The sequence below is a fragment of the Microcaecilia unicolor genome, chromosome 1, assembly GCF_901765095.1.
Source record: "Microcaecilia unicolor chromosome 1, aMicUni1.1, whole genome shotgun sequence".
NCBI lineage: Eukaryota > Metazoa > Chordata > Amphibia > Gymnophiona > Siphonopidae > Microcaecilia > Microcaecilia unicolor.
In genome coordinates, this window is record NC_044031.1 from 733,904,027 (window position 1) to 733,918,746 (window position 14,720).

Here is a 14,720-nt window from a genome sequence, read left to right on the forward strand (position 1 = left end):
CGGAATAACTTGTCTAAAGACATTATTGCCTGCTTCCAGGATTTCAAACTGAAGGAGCGAGTGTTACATGCAGCCCGGCAGCTCAACAACTTTCAATGGGATTCATACCATATAGAACCATATAGAGATTTATCAAGACTTGGCAGCGGCCACCCTTAAGTGGCGTGCGGAACTTGAACCAGTTACAGCAAGGCTCCGCGAGTTGGGACTGCAATACCACTGTTGTGGTCTTTCCTCTCATTTTGTTGGTGATGTCCATGTTTAAATAGTTTTCCTTTAGTGTGGTGAGTGTCAGTTTGGTGGAGTGTAGAATGTTTGATCAGTCTTTGGTGATTTTGTAGGATGGGTATGAAGTAATGTTCAGTGAGTGGGAGGATAGTGCTAGGTGGATCAGTGAAATGGAGTAGATTACTAGAAGTATTTTGATTGTGCTCATTTTGGTGTCAGTTTAGGATAGATAGGTTACTCACAGTCATATGTTCGGGAGTGAAGTCCAGGGTATAGAGCACAACAGTTCTAAACACTTTTCTGCTGGTTGGAGGTGGGAAGGCTCCATTAAGGGTCATGAGTCCCCAGTCTGTTCTTTTGTTTTGATGACTGCCTCTGTTTTATGCAGTGATCAGTAGTTGTAGTCCTGTATTTCCGATTCGTTGGACCTTTATCATGAACTATCAAGGAGGTTTAATAGTCTGGAATGGGGTTGCTTTATTACCGATACGCTGGTCCCATCGTCGTGTAATGTTAGAAGGTTTAATAGACTGGAGTGGAGAGTGCCTGTCTAGCCTATTATGAGTTACTTGGTTAATCTTTGTTTCCACTCCCCTGCATAACCATCATTGATATACACTCAAAGTGTTATCAGTAGGTTTGGTAGACTGGAGTGGAAGTGGAAGTGAGTCTGTCCACTGTAGTTCTTTTAGTTAGTCTCTATTTCCACTTCCCCACACAGCCGTCATTTCCATACACACAAATCAGAACAGCTAATCTGTAAGTTCGTTGGTTCATGCTGTCGTTCACCTTGTTGGTCCTTTTGCAGCAATACCAATGCTGCCTCCTTTGGATGAGTGTGCCCCTTCATCGGCGGCGCTGGCAGTTCAGCGCCGCGTGGGCCAGCTTCGCGAACACCAGCAACCGTTGCCTCGCTCGTCCGCACTCTCTGGCTCAACAGCTGTGCTCCCGGACTCTGCAGGGTCGCTTTCCGTGCCTCCTCTCGTTCCACTGCCTCGACAAGTGTCCGACCGGGTGGCAGCTCCTCCGAGGGGTTGGTCCGGTCTGCTGTAATGGCCCACTTGGCAGGGTAGCGGTGGGAGCCTCAGTTGACAGGGTGGAAGCCTCGGTGGCTGCGCTCAGCAGCAGCAGGCACGGCGTCTCCCGTTCAGCTACAGCAGCGGCTCTAGGTAGGGTGGATGTCGCGCATGATGCTCGGCAGCGGCCACACCGCAACTGGGTGCCTGCAGCCCTGGACAGGGTGAAGGTCAGGCACAGTGCTTGGCCGTGGCCACACCACGGCTGGATGCCTGCAGGAGTCCTGCGGGAGGCTCCAGCCCACTGTTCGCTCTGAACCACTCTCGGGTGGGCCTGTCCTGCATGGGGGCCGATTTCCAACCCAGGTTTCTGGCCGATTTCCAGCCTAGGTCGCCGGAGCTAGCTGCTCACGTGACCCCATATGGCCAGAGTTAATTACCTAGGTTCCAAATGGTGGAACTCAATACCAAAGATCACAAGAAGCATCAGAAACTATCTTCAATTCAGAAAAGAACTGAAAACATACCTTTTAAAAAAATTCTGATTACTAATCACAAACCATCATATAAATCCCAACCAAAATATAAACTGCACTTGTAAACCATCACTTTAAGTCACAACTAAACTGTATAATGTAAACAAACACTGTAACTGTTAGTTAACCAGAATGTAACTTGTAAGCCACTTTCAACCGAAACTTGTTTTTGGATAACAGTGTGATATAAGAATGTATAAATAAATAAAAATCTCTGGGGGGGGGAAGGAAAGGGTAGTTGTTGGTGTAGATGAGCAGACTGGATAGGCCACATGGCCCTTATCTGCTGTCATTTTTCTTTGTTTCAAGTTCACCTTATTTATTTATTTATTTATTTATGACGACATTTCTATCCCGCATTTTCTCTGTCATATATTTGTCCCTTTTTCTGTTCTCTTTCTCTCTGAAATCATATTTTTAACAATCTTCCTACCTGTTCTTTAGTACATGAAACAGCCCTCATAACCCACATAGAAACCACTATTCTTTCTATTGCCACTCTAATTAACAGAGGGCCACATCTGAGGTCTATGGAAAACAACTATCTTAATGTTACAATGAATTTAGTTATGCTGAGATAGTACCTGGCTTCACGAGGTGGGTGGCGCTGGAACAGGCGCTCCTTGACCCTCCGTTTGTCTTCGTCTAACATTTTTTTCTTGTCACAGGCCCGGAGGTTAATCAGATTGAAAGTATCAAAGAGCAAGGCATCTTTCACTTCTCGGTCTAAATCGGAATCTGTGGTGAAACTTGGGGAATGATTCACCTGCCATTACAGAGTTAGGAATAATTCAAAAGTACTAAATAATAACACTTGCATTTAACAGCACTTCTTCTGTGTCTTTTTGATCTGAACAATAATACATGCTGATATTGTAATCATGAAACCCTTTTTTGGCACTCTGCCAGTTGGTTCCTCGCCTGCTCCTGCACTTACAAGTCCATGTCCTTGCCAGATATGTACGGTTTAATTTTATTCATCTATTTTGCACTTAGGAACTTCCTTCTTGTTTCAGACTTCCAGTCCCTCTAAGGACTGCATGTCTTCATATTTTCTCTCTTTTTTTCCACTTCCCCACAAATCAGGCACAGCAATAAATGCCTGTGGCCAAGGGATAAAGTGAAAGTTCAAAGGATTCATTCAAATCAAAGTGACCAAATCTAAGAATCTGCATAGTGTTACTGCAGAAAGAGGATCAACCTCCCTCCCACAGTACATTACATACTTAACTGTCTTTAAATAATTTTATCACAGCAATTCTAGACAACTGGTAGCAAACCTTTGGACTGAATACATTATCAGGCTTATTTTTGAAAGAGAAGTGTGCCCATCTTTCGACACAAATCGGGAGATGGGCGTCCTTCTCACAGTGTCACCCAAATCGGCATAATCGAAAGCCGATTTTGGGCATCCTCAACTGCTTTCCGTCGCGGGGATGACCAAAGTTCATGGGGGCGTGTCAGAAGCATAGCGAAGGCGGGACTGGGGTGTGCCTAACACATGGTTGTCCTCGCCCGATAATGGAAAAAAAAAGGGTGTCCCTGACGAGCACTTGGGCGACTTTACTTGGTCCATTTTTTCTTACGACCAAGCCTCAAAAAGGTGCCCAAACTGACCAGATGACCACTGGAGGGAATCGGGGATGACCTCCCCTTACTCCCCCAGTGGTCACTAACCCCCTCCCACCCTAAAAAAAGCTTTTTAAATATTTTTTGCCAGCCTCTATGCCAGCCTCAAATGTCATACCCAGCTCCATGACAGCAGTATGCAGGTCCCTGGAGCAGTTTTAGTGGGTGCAGTGCACTTCAGGCAAGCGGACCCAGGCCCAACCCACCTCTACATGTTACACTTGTGATGGTAAATGTGAGCCTTTCAAAACCCACCAGAAACCCACTGTACCCACATCTAGGTGCCCCCCTTCACCCCTTAGGGCTATGGTAGTGTTGTACAGTTGTGGGTAGTTGGGTTTTTTTTTTTTTGGGGGGGGGGGTTGGGGGGCTCAGCACCCAAGGTAAGGGAGCTATGCACCTGGGAGCAATTTCTGAAGTCCACTGCAGTGCCCCTTAGGGTGCCCGGTTGGTGTCTTGGCATGTCAGGGGGACCAGTGCACTACGAATGCTGGCTCCTCCCATGACCAAATGGCTTGGATTTGGTCGTTTCTGAGATGGGTGTTCTCGGTTTCCATTATCGACGAAAATCGGGGACGATCATCTCTAAGGACAACCATCTGTAAGGTCGACCAAAATTTTGTGATTTGGGCGTCCCCGACCGTATTATCGATATGAAAGATGGACGCCCATCTTGTTTCCATAATACGGGTTTCCCCGTCCCTTCGCCGGGACGTCCTGTGAGGATGTCCTCAGGAAAACTTGGGCGCCCCTTTCGATTATGCCCCTCTAGGTATCCTCTAAGAGATCTTTACTCAGAAAAGATTTATAGGAAAAAAATCTAGGGCTGTGCACAGGAAATTTTACTTTAGTTTTGTTTCTTGTTTCATTTTATTTCCTTTGAAATTTACCTCATTTTGTTTGCCCAAAATAAAAATAAATAAACATAAGAAAATAATGTCCATTTGAGAGTCCCGCCTAACTAACCTGTAAAAATTCATGCCTGTTCCAACCTCTTCTCATACCATCTGTGGATGTGAAGAAGGCATAAGGGATCTCAATCACACCTGCCCTGCTGCTGTTGTTTTTCAAAATGGTTTAAGCTAACATGGGAGCACCATTTTTCTGTATAGTTCTACTACTATAACTATTACTACTTCTACTGCTACTACTATAATTTCTGAATCATTACCAGGCACTATAGAGATACAGATAATAGTGTACATAGAGCTTACAGTCTAGTCAAGCGAAACATACATGACAAACAGGATAGGTCTAGAAGAGTGTATTATAGAGAACTAATCAAGATATAAAAGCAACCTCAAAAAGGTGAACTTTTACTCTGGATGTAAATATGGCCAGAGGGAGAATAATGCACTGACTCAGGATGTCTGTTTCAGGTCAATGTGCAGCAAGCAGTAGCATAGCCAGACTTCAATTTTTAGGTGTGCCTAGGGGTGGACTGGGTGGACATGTCCCATGCATTTCTTCTGTGTCCACCCCCTCCCCCCATAAAGATAAATACCTTGGCTGGCGGGGATCTTCTGGAGTCCCCCGAGGCCCGAGAAGTCTCATCCCTGTGGCCTGCACTAGTCACCAGCACATATCCAGCTGCTGACACTGGCATTGCCCCTCTCTGTGCATGCTCAGTTCAACCAGCATCCCCGTGCAAGCATGTATGGTGGTGTGCCAATTAAACTGAGCATGTGCAAGAGGTGTGGGTGGGGGGCAATGCCAGCGTCAACGGTTGGAAGCATGCTGCTGACTGCTGCAGGGCTGAGACTACTTTGAGAACTCCAGGCAGAAAGGACTCTTCAGCTGGCGGAGCCCGGGGAGGGGATCTCCGTCAGCTACACGAATGATGTGCGACTGGGTGGGGCCTGCTCACCCGGGCCCAACTGTGGCTATGCCACTGTCAGCAAGGCTGAAAAAGCAGAGTTGGAGTTAGCAATGGAGGAAAAAGGCACAAATGAGTGATTTGTCAGATGTTCATTAGGAACAGCATAGTGAGAAGCAGGGGTGTGCTGGTAAATTTTTAACAACAGGCTCTTTCTCCGGATGTAGCCAGCTCTGCAATTGGAAGGGCCAGGGGTGGCCGGGTGGAGGAGCAACACTTGCTTCTCTCTCCTCCCTCCCTTCGTGTGGGCACGCTAGGCATACCTTTGCTGGCAACCAATAAATGAACTGCCACAACTCCCAACATCTTGCTCTGAGTAGCTTGCTGAAACTTCTCACACATGCAGGAGAAGTCCCAGCCTGCTGCTCAGAGCTGGAAACAAGGAGCTGGGAGCAGCAGCAGTCTATTTACTTGGCTAGCAGGGCTCAGCATCCCCACCAGCAAAGTAAAAGAGAATTCAGCAGGGGGCCCAAGCCCACATTTTGGCAGCCAGTTGTTAAAGTAGCCATGGAGGGCCCTACTTTAACAACCGGCTCCCAAAATTCGTAAAAACTTAACAACCGGCTCTTGCGAGCCTGTGAGAGCCTGTGAGAGCCTGCTCCAGCACACCACTGGTGAGAAGTAATGAAGAACTGCACAATGAATGCATTTGTATGTGAGCAGTAGAAGTCTGAATTGTATATGGAGGCGGATAGGGAGCAAATGTAATGCTTTGAGGAGAGAGGTCAGCTGGTTGTGGTAATAATGAAGGACACACTGAAGCTGGGGAACACAAAGTAATTTGCATTTTCTTTTGCTTTGTTTTTTTTAATACGTAAACAATAAAAACAACAAATGTTCAAAGCAGCTCCATGGAAAAAAAACTATGCGACACAAACAACCAGAAGTCATTTCAGCAAGTACTGAGTGGGAGGGATCTGGGCCTGTACGGAGGGACTAAAGAAAAGCAAATTAGCAGGTAAGACCCATATTCTCCTTTCTTAGCATCCCTCTGGTCCGGCCCAGACTGCAACTGATGGGAAGTAACAAAGCAGTATCTTCATGGGAGGGATCCTAGCAACCCTGCTGTGAGAACGCGTGCGCCAAAAACAGTTTCCTGATGACATTGAAAATCTAACCAATAATGTTTTGAGAAGGAATGCAAGGAGGACCACGTAGCTGCCTTATAAACCTCCAAAGGAGGCACCAGGAAACACACCGCCCATGAAGCAGCCTGATCTCTGGTAGAATGGGCCTTTACTCCATTTGGGATAGGTTTCCCAGAAAGCAGGTAAGCGGAAGCAATCATCTCCTTAAGCCACCTAGAAATAGGTTTAGATGCCGCTAAACCGTTCTGGGAGCCTCCAATTAGCAGGAACAGACGATCTGAGCATCTAAATTTTTCAGTTGTTTTCAAATAGTGCTTCAAAACTCTTCTGATATCCAAACACCATAAGAGACGCTGATCCTCCCAACCAGAGGAAGAACCTAAAACTGGCAAAACTACTGTTCCAACAGAAGACTTCTTGTTCCCCCCTGCCGATTGACATACGCCACTGCCGTGGCATTGTCCAATAGGATGCGCACTGGTTTGCCTACCAGCAGAGGATGAAACGCTTCCAAAGTTAACCGAATCACCCGGTTTCTAAGAGGTTGATCGAGCAGGGAGTCTCCATCTGAGACCACAGGCCTTGTGCATACTGACCTTGACAGTGAGCTCCCCAGCCTTTGAAGCTGGCATCTGTTGTGACCGCTATCTACTGAGGAGGGTCCAGAGGCATTCCTTTGGCCAGCCTGTGTCCAAAGCCACCAACGAAGGCTTCCATGTTCCCAAGCTCTCACAGGCAATCCCTCTGTGGAGACCATCTGAACAGAAGAGACCTTTGTAGAGGCCTCATATGCACCATGGCCCACCGCACTGCTTCTATGATTGCTGCTATAGAGCCCAACACTTGAAGATAATCCCTTGCACAGGGCACCTCCTTGTGCAAGAAAGCCTGCATTTAGGCCTGCAACTTGAGAATCCTGGACTGGGGGAGGAATACTTGACTCTGAGACGTGTCGAAGGAAACCCCCAGGTAGTCAAGGGACTGAGATGGAACTAGGTGACTCTTGAGAGAGTTGACCACCCAACCAAGGGATTGCAGAAACTGAACCACTTGACCAGTGACCTGCAAGCTCTCCTGATATGACTTTGCTTTGATCTGCCAATTGTCCAGGTATGGATAAACTAAAATGCCGTCCTTCCTGAGAGCCGCAGCCACCACAACCATTAATTTCATGAGCATGTGATGAGCCGTAGCTAGACCAAACGGAAGAGCCTGAAACTGGTAATGCTTGCCTAAGACTGCAAAGAGGAGAAAATGCTGATGAGTGGGCCGAGACCTGACCACCATTATGACTGACTGAAGATTCTCCATATGATTGACAGCCTTGAGGTCCAGAATTGGACTGAAAATTCCTTCCTTCTTTGGAATGACAAAATAAAGGGGATAACGACCCTATTTGACCTCCGAGGAGGGAACTGGACAAATAGCTTGTAAACCGAGAAGCCTTTCTAGAGTATCCCGCACCGTGTCCACCTTGAGATGGCAGCGACAGGGAGACTCCAGAAAGGTGTCTGGAACATGCCGTGCGAATTCTAAGGCATACCCATCACGAATAACCTCTAGCACCCACTGATCGGTGGTAATTTGTGCCCACCTCCAATAGAACTGTGTTAACCGAGCTCTCACAGGAATTAGAGGCTGGGCAGGACAGGAGGAGGATTGGAAGGAAACTCCTGACTCACGGCCACCTCTGCGAGTCTCCCGAAAGGACTGACCTCTCTGAAAAAAATGGGACCACTGAGCTGGAGGTATTCTCCATGGCCTATACCGTCGTAAATCTCGCCCACACCCCTTATTAGACAGTGGGGTATGATCCGACCCCCAGGGTCTATCTTCAGGGAGCCGAGGCACTTTAGTATCTCCCAAACTGCGGACTAACTTGTCCAACTTGTTCCCAAAAAGAAAAGATCCACGAAACAGGTACTCAACTTTGACTTAGACACCGCATCCATGAACCAACTGTGCAGCCACAGCAAGCATCTAGTGGCTACACTTACAGTCATGGACTTGGATGAGGCTCTGAGAAAAATTGTATAAGGTGTCTGCCAAAAAGCTGGAGCCCATCTCAATCGTCACTACTTCAGCATCTATTAAGGCCAAATCATCTGAAGCTCTTTTCAAAACTCACTCAGACCAGCGGAAACATGTTCTAGCCATAGATATCTGCCTGAACTGCCAAGGCAGAGACATCAAAACTGCTCTTAAGAGACCTTCTATACACCTATCTTGATCATCCTTAAGAGCTGTCCACGGGGACTATTTCTCTTAGTAACCACCAAGACCACCGCATCAACCACAAGAGGCCTAAGGATGGACTTGTCAGAATCCAGAACCAGATAGAGACGAACCATAGACCTAGCAAGCCTAAAGGGGGAGTCTGGCACATCCCACTGAGCCTGAATAATATCCCTAATATCCTGATGCATAGGAAAGGTCTTACCTGGTTGTCTAATACCTTTCACTAGAAGATCCACTTTACGGCTCTTCACGGCCGTGGGATGTTTCTCCTCAAAATGCAAGGTAGTAGCCACCAAAGAAATAAGCTCTTGCAAATCTTTCTTGAGGAAAATCCGGACCACAGAAGGATCCTCTCCTGGGAGAAAAGGCTCCTCACCCAGTTATATCATACTGGCCTCTTCAGAGATCATACCTTCTCCCATATAGTCTTCCATCTCCAAAGAGGGCATGTCCTGATCATGATCGGAAAGCAGATCCTCCTCTAGGTCCCAGGACCCCCTGGGACATTTTACAGGTAGTGCCTGCCTCTCCAAGCCCTGTTCCAGAGGAGCAGAAAGAGGACTGGTCTTGTGCAGCATAAAGGCTCTATACATTTGTAAGCCAAACTCAGCCGGGAACCCCCCCCCCCGAGAGCCCCAAGGGCACCGGTAAAGCTAAATCTGTTTGCTCTAAAATTGGGGACTGCAGAGCAGGAGGCTGGTCTGCTGGCACCGCAGGAGTTAAAATGGTGGCGTTTCCTGCCATTATAGAAGCTGGTGCTGAATCTGAGCCGCCTGAATCCCTAGGAACCGTGGCGGCTGCTGCGGAAGGTGAAGCAGGTCTCGATGGACCGGCTTCCCCTTCATTGTCCATGGCAGTGCAAAATTTGCAGACTCCAGTAGCCGCGAGCCCTGCCACAGACACACTGAACACCATCTGAGCTTCTCTGCCATGTCGGTGTTTAAAAGTGCTGGCGCGGCTGTTTCTTTCTTTCTTTTTTTTTAAACTCCACTGAAGTAAAACCACAGACAGAAAAGAAGCAAGCCGCCACAGACAGAGGCAAAGAGGCAAATACAGAGCTTACTTGCTCGTTTGCGCTTTTTTTTTTTTTTTGGTGGCTGCCTCTCCCAAAGCCTTCAAACACTATTCCCTTGAAGAGGTTGAGGCCGTCTAACAACTTGCAGGTACGCTAATGCACAGCAGGGAGACCAAGGGAGGAAAGGGGAGGGACCCGGCCACCCGAGTGTGACATCCCCGAGGCTTCAGGAGACCCCCACGGGTCTCAGCCTCCAGAATTACACTGGGGCACAGAATAAATAAAACACCTCAAGGAAAACCTAAGACACACTCTTCTCCCCAAACAAATCCCCAGATATATCTATTTAAAAGTAAAACAATAAAGGCAGAGACACTGAAAGGGCTCACTATCTTCCACCTGCTAGAGGCTGATAATACTGAGTCTAGTTACAGCTAGCCAGGGCTCTTATTGGCTCTCTCTAGAGTTTCAGTCTCCAAATGCTGGAAGGTGTGCACAACCCATCAGCTGCACTCTGGGCTGGTCCGGAGGGACTTTAAGGAAAAGTGAATTAATGATTTGGTAACACACTCAGAAAGGAAGAGATTAATTTTAGCAATATTGAAAAGAAATGACAGGCCCGATACTCAGACGGCGGTGATTAGCATTTTGCTGACCACCGCCAGAATTAAACCTGGAAATTCAATGCCATGCCACACATCTGGGCACCAACACTAAACTTCAAGGTTTCCAGAGCCGGCTAACACATACCCCCCCCCCCCCCCCCGTTTACTAAGCAGCGCTTGCGGCTGATGCGCAGCAGTACCGACACAGTCCTTTCAAAGTGAACGAGTTGTGTTGGCTCACGGCAACGGCTAGCGCTGCTTAGTAAACAGGGGGGATAGTCAGTTAAATGTGATATTCAGCACTTAACCGACTATGGGTTATTGCATAAAGATAGGACTGACTTTTATGATGAATATTGGCACACAACCAACCAAAGGCCGACTCTGCCCATGAAACACCCCAAAGTAGCCAGTTCTCAGTTCGGCATTAACCGGTTATTTTGAGCAGCACTAACCAGTTAAGTGCTGCTGAAAATTAGCAGTTAGCCCCAAACAGGCAAATTAGCCCAAAACAGGCAATTCAACTAGCCAGGAGCCGTTTCTGGCCAGTTAAGTTGCTTTGCATATCGACCTGACATGCTTTAGCAGTGTTTTAAATGTGTATAGAGGAGGAAAGAGAGGTATCAACAATCATCCCAAAGCTATGTGCCAAGGGAACAGGAAGGATGAGAACACCATCCAATGAGTCAGAAAAGAAGTGTATATGTGTGTGTTGTGGGGGGAGGGAGGGGGGATGTAAGCAGTTCCATTGTGGTCATATTAAGTTTAAGTGATGGTGGGATATCCAAGCAGAGATGACCCTGAGATTTGGGACTGGGTATTTGGTGAAATTTCTGCTGGAGAGAGGTAGATCTGAGAGTCATCAACATGAAAATGGTACTGAAAGTCATGAGAGGCAATTACAGCACGTACAGAAGAGGGTCAAGGACTGAGCTTTGAGTTACTAAGAAGAACAGAGGTGAAGGAAAAACCACTGAGAGTACAATGGGACAGGTAAGAAGAAAACCAAGATAGAATGGAGTTCTGAAATACATTTGAATACAGTATGTCAAGGAGTAAAGAGTGATCAAAGGTGGCAGCAACAGACAGGTCAAAGAGGATCAGAGTTTCAGTGGGGTCAGAAAGGTCTCAGAGGCAGGAAAAGAGGTAACCTATTTTCCTCAATTTGACAAGTGGATAAAGAGGGACTTTTTAAATTTTTTTTTTTTAGTTTGGTAGCAATTTCATAATGAAACAACATGAGCGAACCAAATTTTGAAAATGAAATAGGAAATATCTATTAGTCACTATACTTTCCTTTCAGCTTCTAGATCAATATTTTTCAGCACATAATTCTCACACAGTACATATTTAATATGAATAGAGTGATGGAAATAATAGACAGATATACAAAAGGACCAGATTCAATGCATCAGGCCTAAAAATTTGGTGCTGAAATGAAATTCGCCTAAGCACATTTTATAAAGTATGCCTTAATTTAGGTGTACTTTATAGAATAAGCCTAAATTCCAGTGCGGTTTATAGAATCCACTGAGTGCCGGTCCACGCAACTAAATTTAATCGCAGGTAGTTATGCCATGTAAAACCTGGTGTAAATGCCGACGCCTAATTTCTGCACAGACCAGATGTATTCTATAACAACATGCACAGATTTTAGAAACACCCACGACCCGCCCATTCCATGCCCATGGCCAAGCCCCCTTTTCAGCTAAGCGACTTAGAATTTACACGCGGAACTGTCCAAGCATATTCTATAAAGTGCTGTGTGTAAATTCTAATTAATGCTAATTAGTGCCAATAATTGCTTAATTGGCAATTATTAGTGCGGATTGGCTTGTTAACGAATTAGGTTATGCACATTACTATGGATTACGCTTTGATTTCTGTGCGGAAATCTCAGCATAATATATAGAATCCGGGGAATACTGCTCTGCTGAAGCACCTTCAAGCACTTCTGATAGGAAAGTTCAAGTTACAAAATAATACTAAGCATCTTTATGCTAAACTATGTATATAAATGATAGACAATAGAAACTTCTTCAGAACTTCTTTAATCCTCACCTCACATGCATTTATGAAATGATTTATAAAATGTTCATATCACCTCCAGAAGCCAAGGTTTGAGCTTCCTGTCCAACAGAATGTCAAATCCCAAAATCTCAAAGCAGGCATTGCCAGTCACATGGTTTGGAAAGCAAGTGCGATAGTTGTGCTTCAGGGTAGGGTGGGCTGAAATGAGGACTTTGATAATGACATCTTCAATTTCTTCCCATATCTTGGATGTCTCATAGCAATGTTGTTTCATCCAGGTCTTCAGGGTAGAGAGTTTCCTATGGAAGAAAACAATGCGGTTTACTTATAATCTAATCTTAAAATTTATATTCCGTTCTTTTAGTCCCAGAGAGACAACCAGAGCAGCTTGCATAGTGAGGAAAATTTTATTACAGGGCTCCTGGTTTAAGAGAGTAAGTAGTTGCCAACTTAGGCATTATAAAGATACACAGGTGCCTATGTAATAGTAAATAGGTCCCATACAATAAAATAAGATGCATTAACAGTGTACATCTATCCCATAATTTGTAGTCTTTCTTTATAATCTGGCAGAATCAATTGACATAGACATTATACTAAGCATGACAATGCCAACCAGGATGTCACCTCTGTGGGATAGCACTTTACAAAACCAGAACATTGCATCAATGAATTTATGCTGAGAGTACTAAAAGGAAATTGTAAGACAATCCAGGAACATTAAGACCTTTGAAGTCAAAATGATTAAATCTTTTGACACCCACCAGACAGGATTTAACAAAGATCTGGGTTTTATTTTTTTACCTTCTAAACTCAAAACTATTCTCTATTCTCTCTGAGTTAACACTCCTTGGTAACAAGGTATCTTCATCCACTACCCTAACTGCAGATGACCTTGCTATTTTCTTCACTTCAAAAATTGCCACTCTTCAGCAATCTTTTCCCCTTTATATATCCAAACCCAATTTCTGACTCAACCTCATCCTCTTTTAATGCCCTTTCCTTTTCATGCAATCACTTTACTCTACCCACTATCACTACTTTCAACAAACTGGTTCACTCAGCTAGGGCCAATACCTGCACCCTGGACTCTATTCCCTCTCCAAGGCTTAAACCCTCAGAACATTGGTAACATGGTTTTCTCCTACTTGCCAAGTTAGTGGTTTTAACAGTCTTTCCTCAGGCACTTTCTCTTCAACATGGAAATAGGCTGTAGTTCACCCAGTTCTTAAAAAGCCTTCACTGGACTCTTCCTCGGTAGCAAATTTCCAATCTTTGTCTTTTTAATCAAAACTGACAGAACGCATGCATCATCTTCCAGCAACTACTTGAATATGTGACAGACACTAATGTTCTCCACTTACACCAATCAGGTTTACACCCTGGTCACTGGCTTAGTAAGTGATCTTCATTTGGCCTTAGACGATGGTAAAATTGCCCTATTGTGTCTCTCGACTTGACAGTTGCAGTCAATCTCATAGAATATTTTCTTCTTTTAAATCAACTGTCTGACATTAGCGCTTGTGACGCTGTGCTTTCTTGGGGCTGGGAATCCATTCCATTTTTTAGGACTACTCTCTTCTCTCATTCTTGCAAGGACTTCCGGGACCCATAGTTCTGGGCTCAACTGCTTCACTGGGGAATCTCTAGGGCTTGCCTTGTCATAATCTTTAATAAGATACGGCTTCCAAAACTGAACCCAATACTCCAAGTGGGGCCTCACCGACTTGTAGAGGGGCATCAACACCTCCTTTCTTCTGCTGGTTATACCCCTCTCTGTGCAACCTAGCATCCTTCTGGCCACGACCGTCACCTTGTCTCTTCACCTTCAGATCCTTGGACACCAACACCCTAAGGTCTCTCTCCTGAGACGAGCTTACTAATCTCTTCCCTCCTATTCCGTATCTCTCTTTTGGGTTTCTGCACCCCAAGTGTATCACTCTGCACTTCTTGGCATTAAATTTTAACTCTATGGTCAAAAACTGGGTAAATCTTTCAAACGGTTTCTATGACATATAACTATGGCAATCCAGAAACCTCATGATTAACAAAAGAAATACAAAACTTTTTTTCAAAATTAACCAAACCAAAAAAAGCAGACATTAAAATATATAAATGTGATGGATGCTCAGTTTTTATAGTGTATTACATTTATAGTTCCGGGTCCCGATAAGAATGCAGTTCCTTCCTAAGTTGCAGACGGACTTGAATGCAGCTCTCTTCTGAAGTGCTGATAAATCCTCTTGAAGACGCTTACCATGTGAAACATGGACCATGTTGAGGATAGAATACTTTAGTCCTGAGGATTGAGTGCACGTCTTTCTGGAACAGTATTTTTTTTTTTTTTTATAATTTTACTATACATTTAACAAGGTAATCCTTGCAAGAAACACAGGCAAATAATATACATCATAACATTCTCATCCAGTGTTTTACCAGTAAATAAGGAAAAACTTCA

The 14,720-nt window shown here is 45.1% G+C and overlaps 1 protein-coding gene across 1 annotated transcript in view; it reads right to left on the reverse strand.

Annotated features, from left to right (window-relative positions):
• TTLL6 (tubulin tyrosine ligase like 6) overlaps positions 1-14,720 on the reverse strand; it is a 285,854-nt gene that overhangs the window by 105,474 nt on the left and 165,660 nt on the right. The window contains exons 10-11 of the mRNA XM_030192275.1: positions 12,336-12,561; positions 2,365-2,546 (exon numbers count right to left, since the gene is read on the reverse strand). Of these exons, the coding sequence (XP_030048135.1) occupies positions 2,365-2,546; positions 12,336-12,561 (408 nt within the window). The remainder of the gene's footprint in view (positions 1-2,364; positions 2,547-12,335; positions 12,562-14,720) is intronic.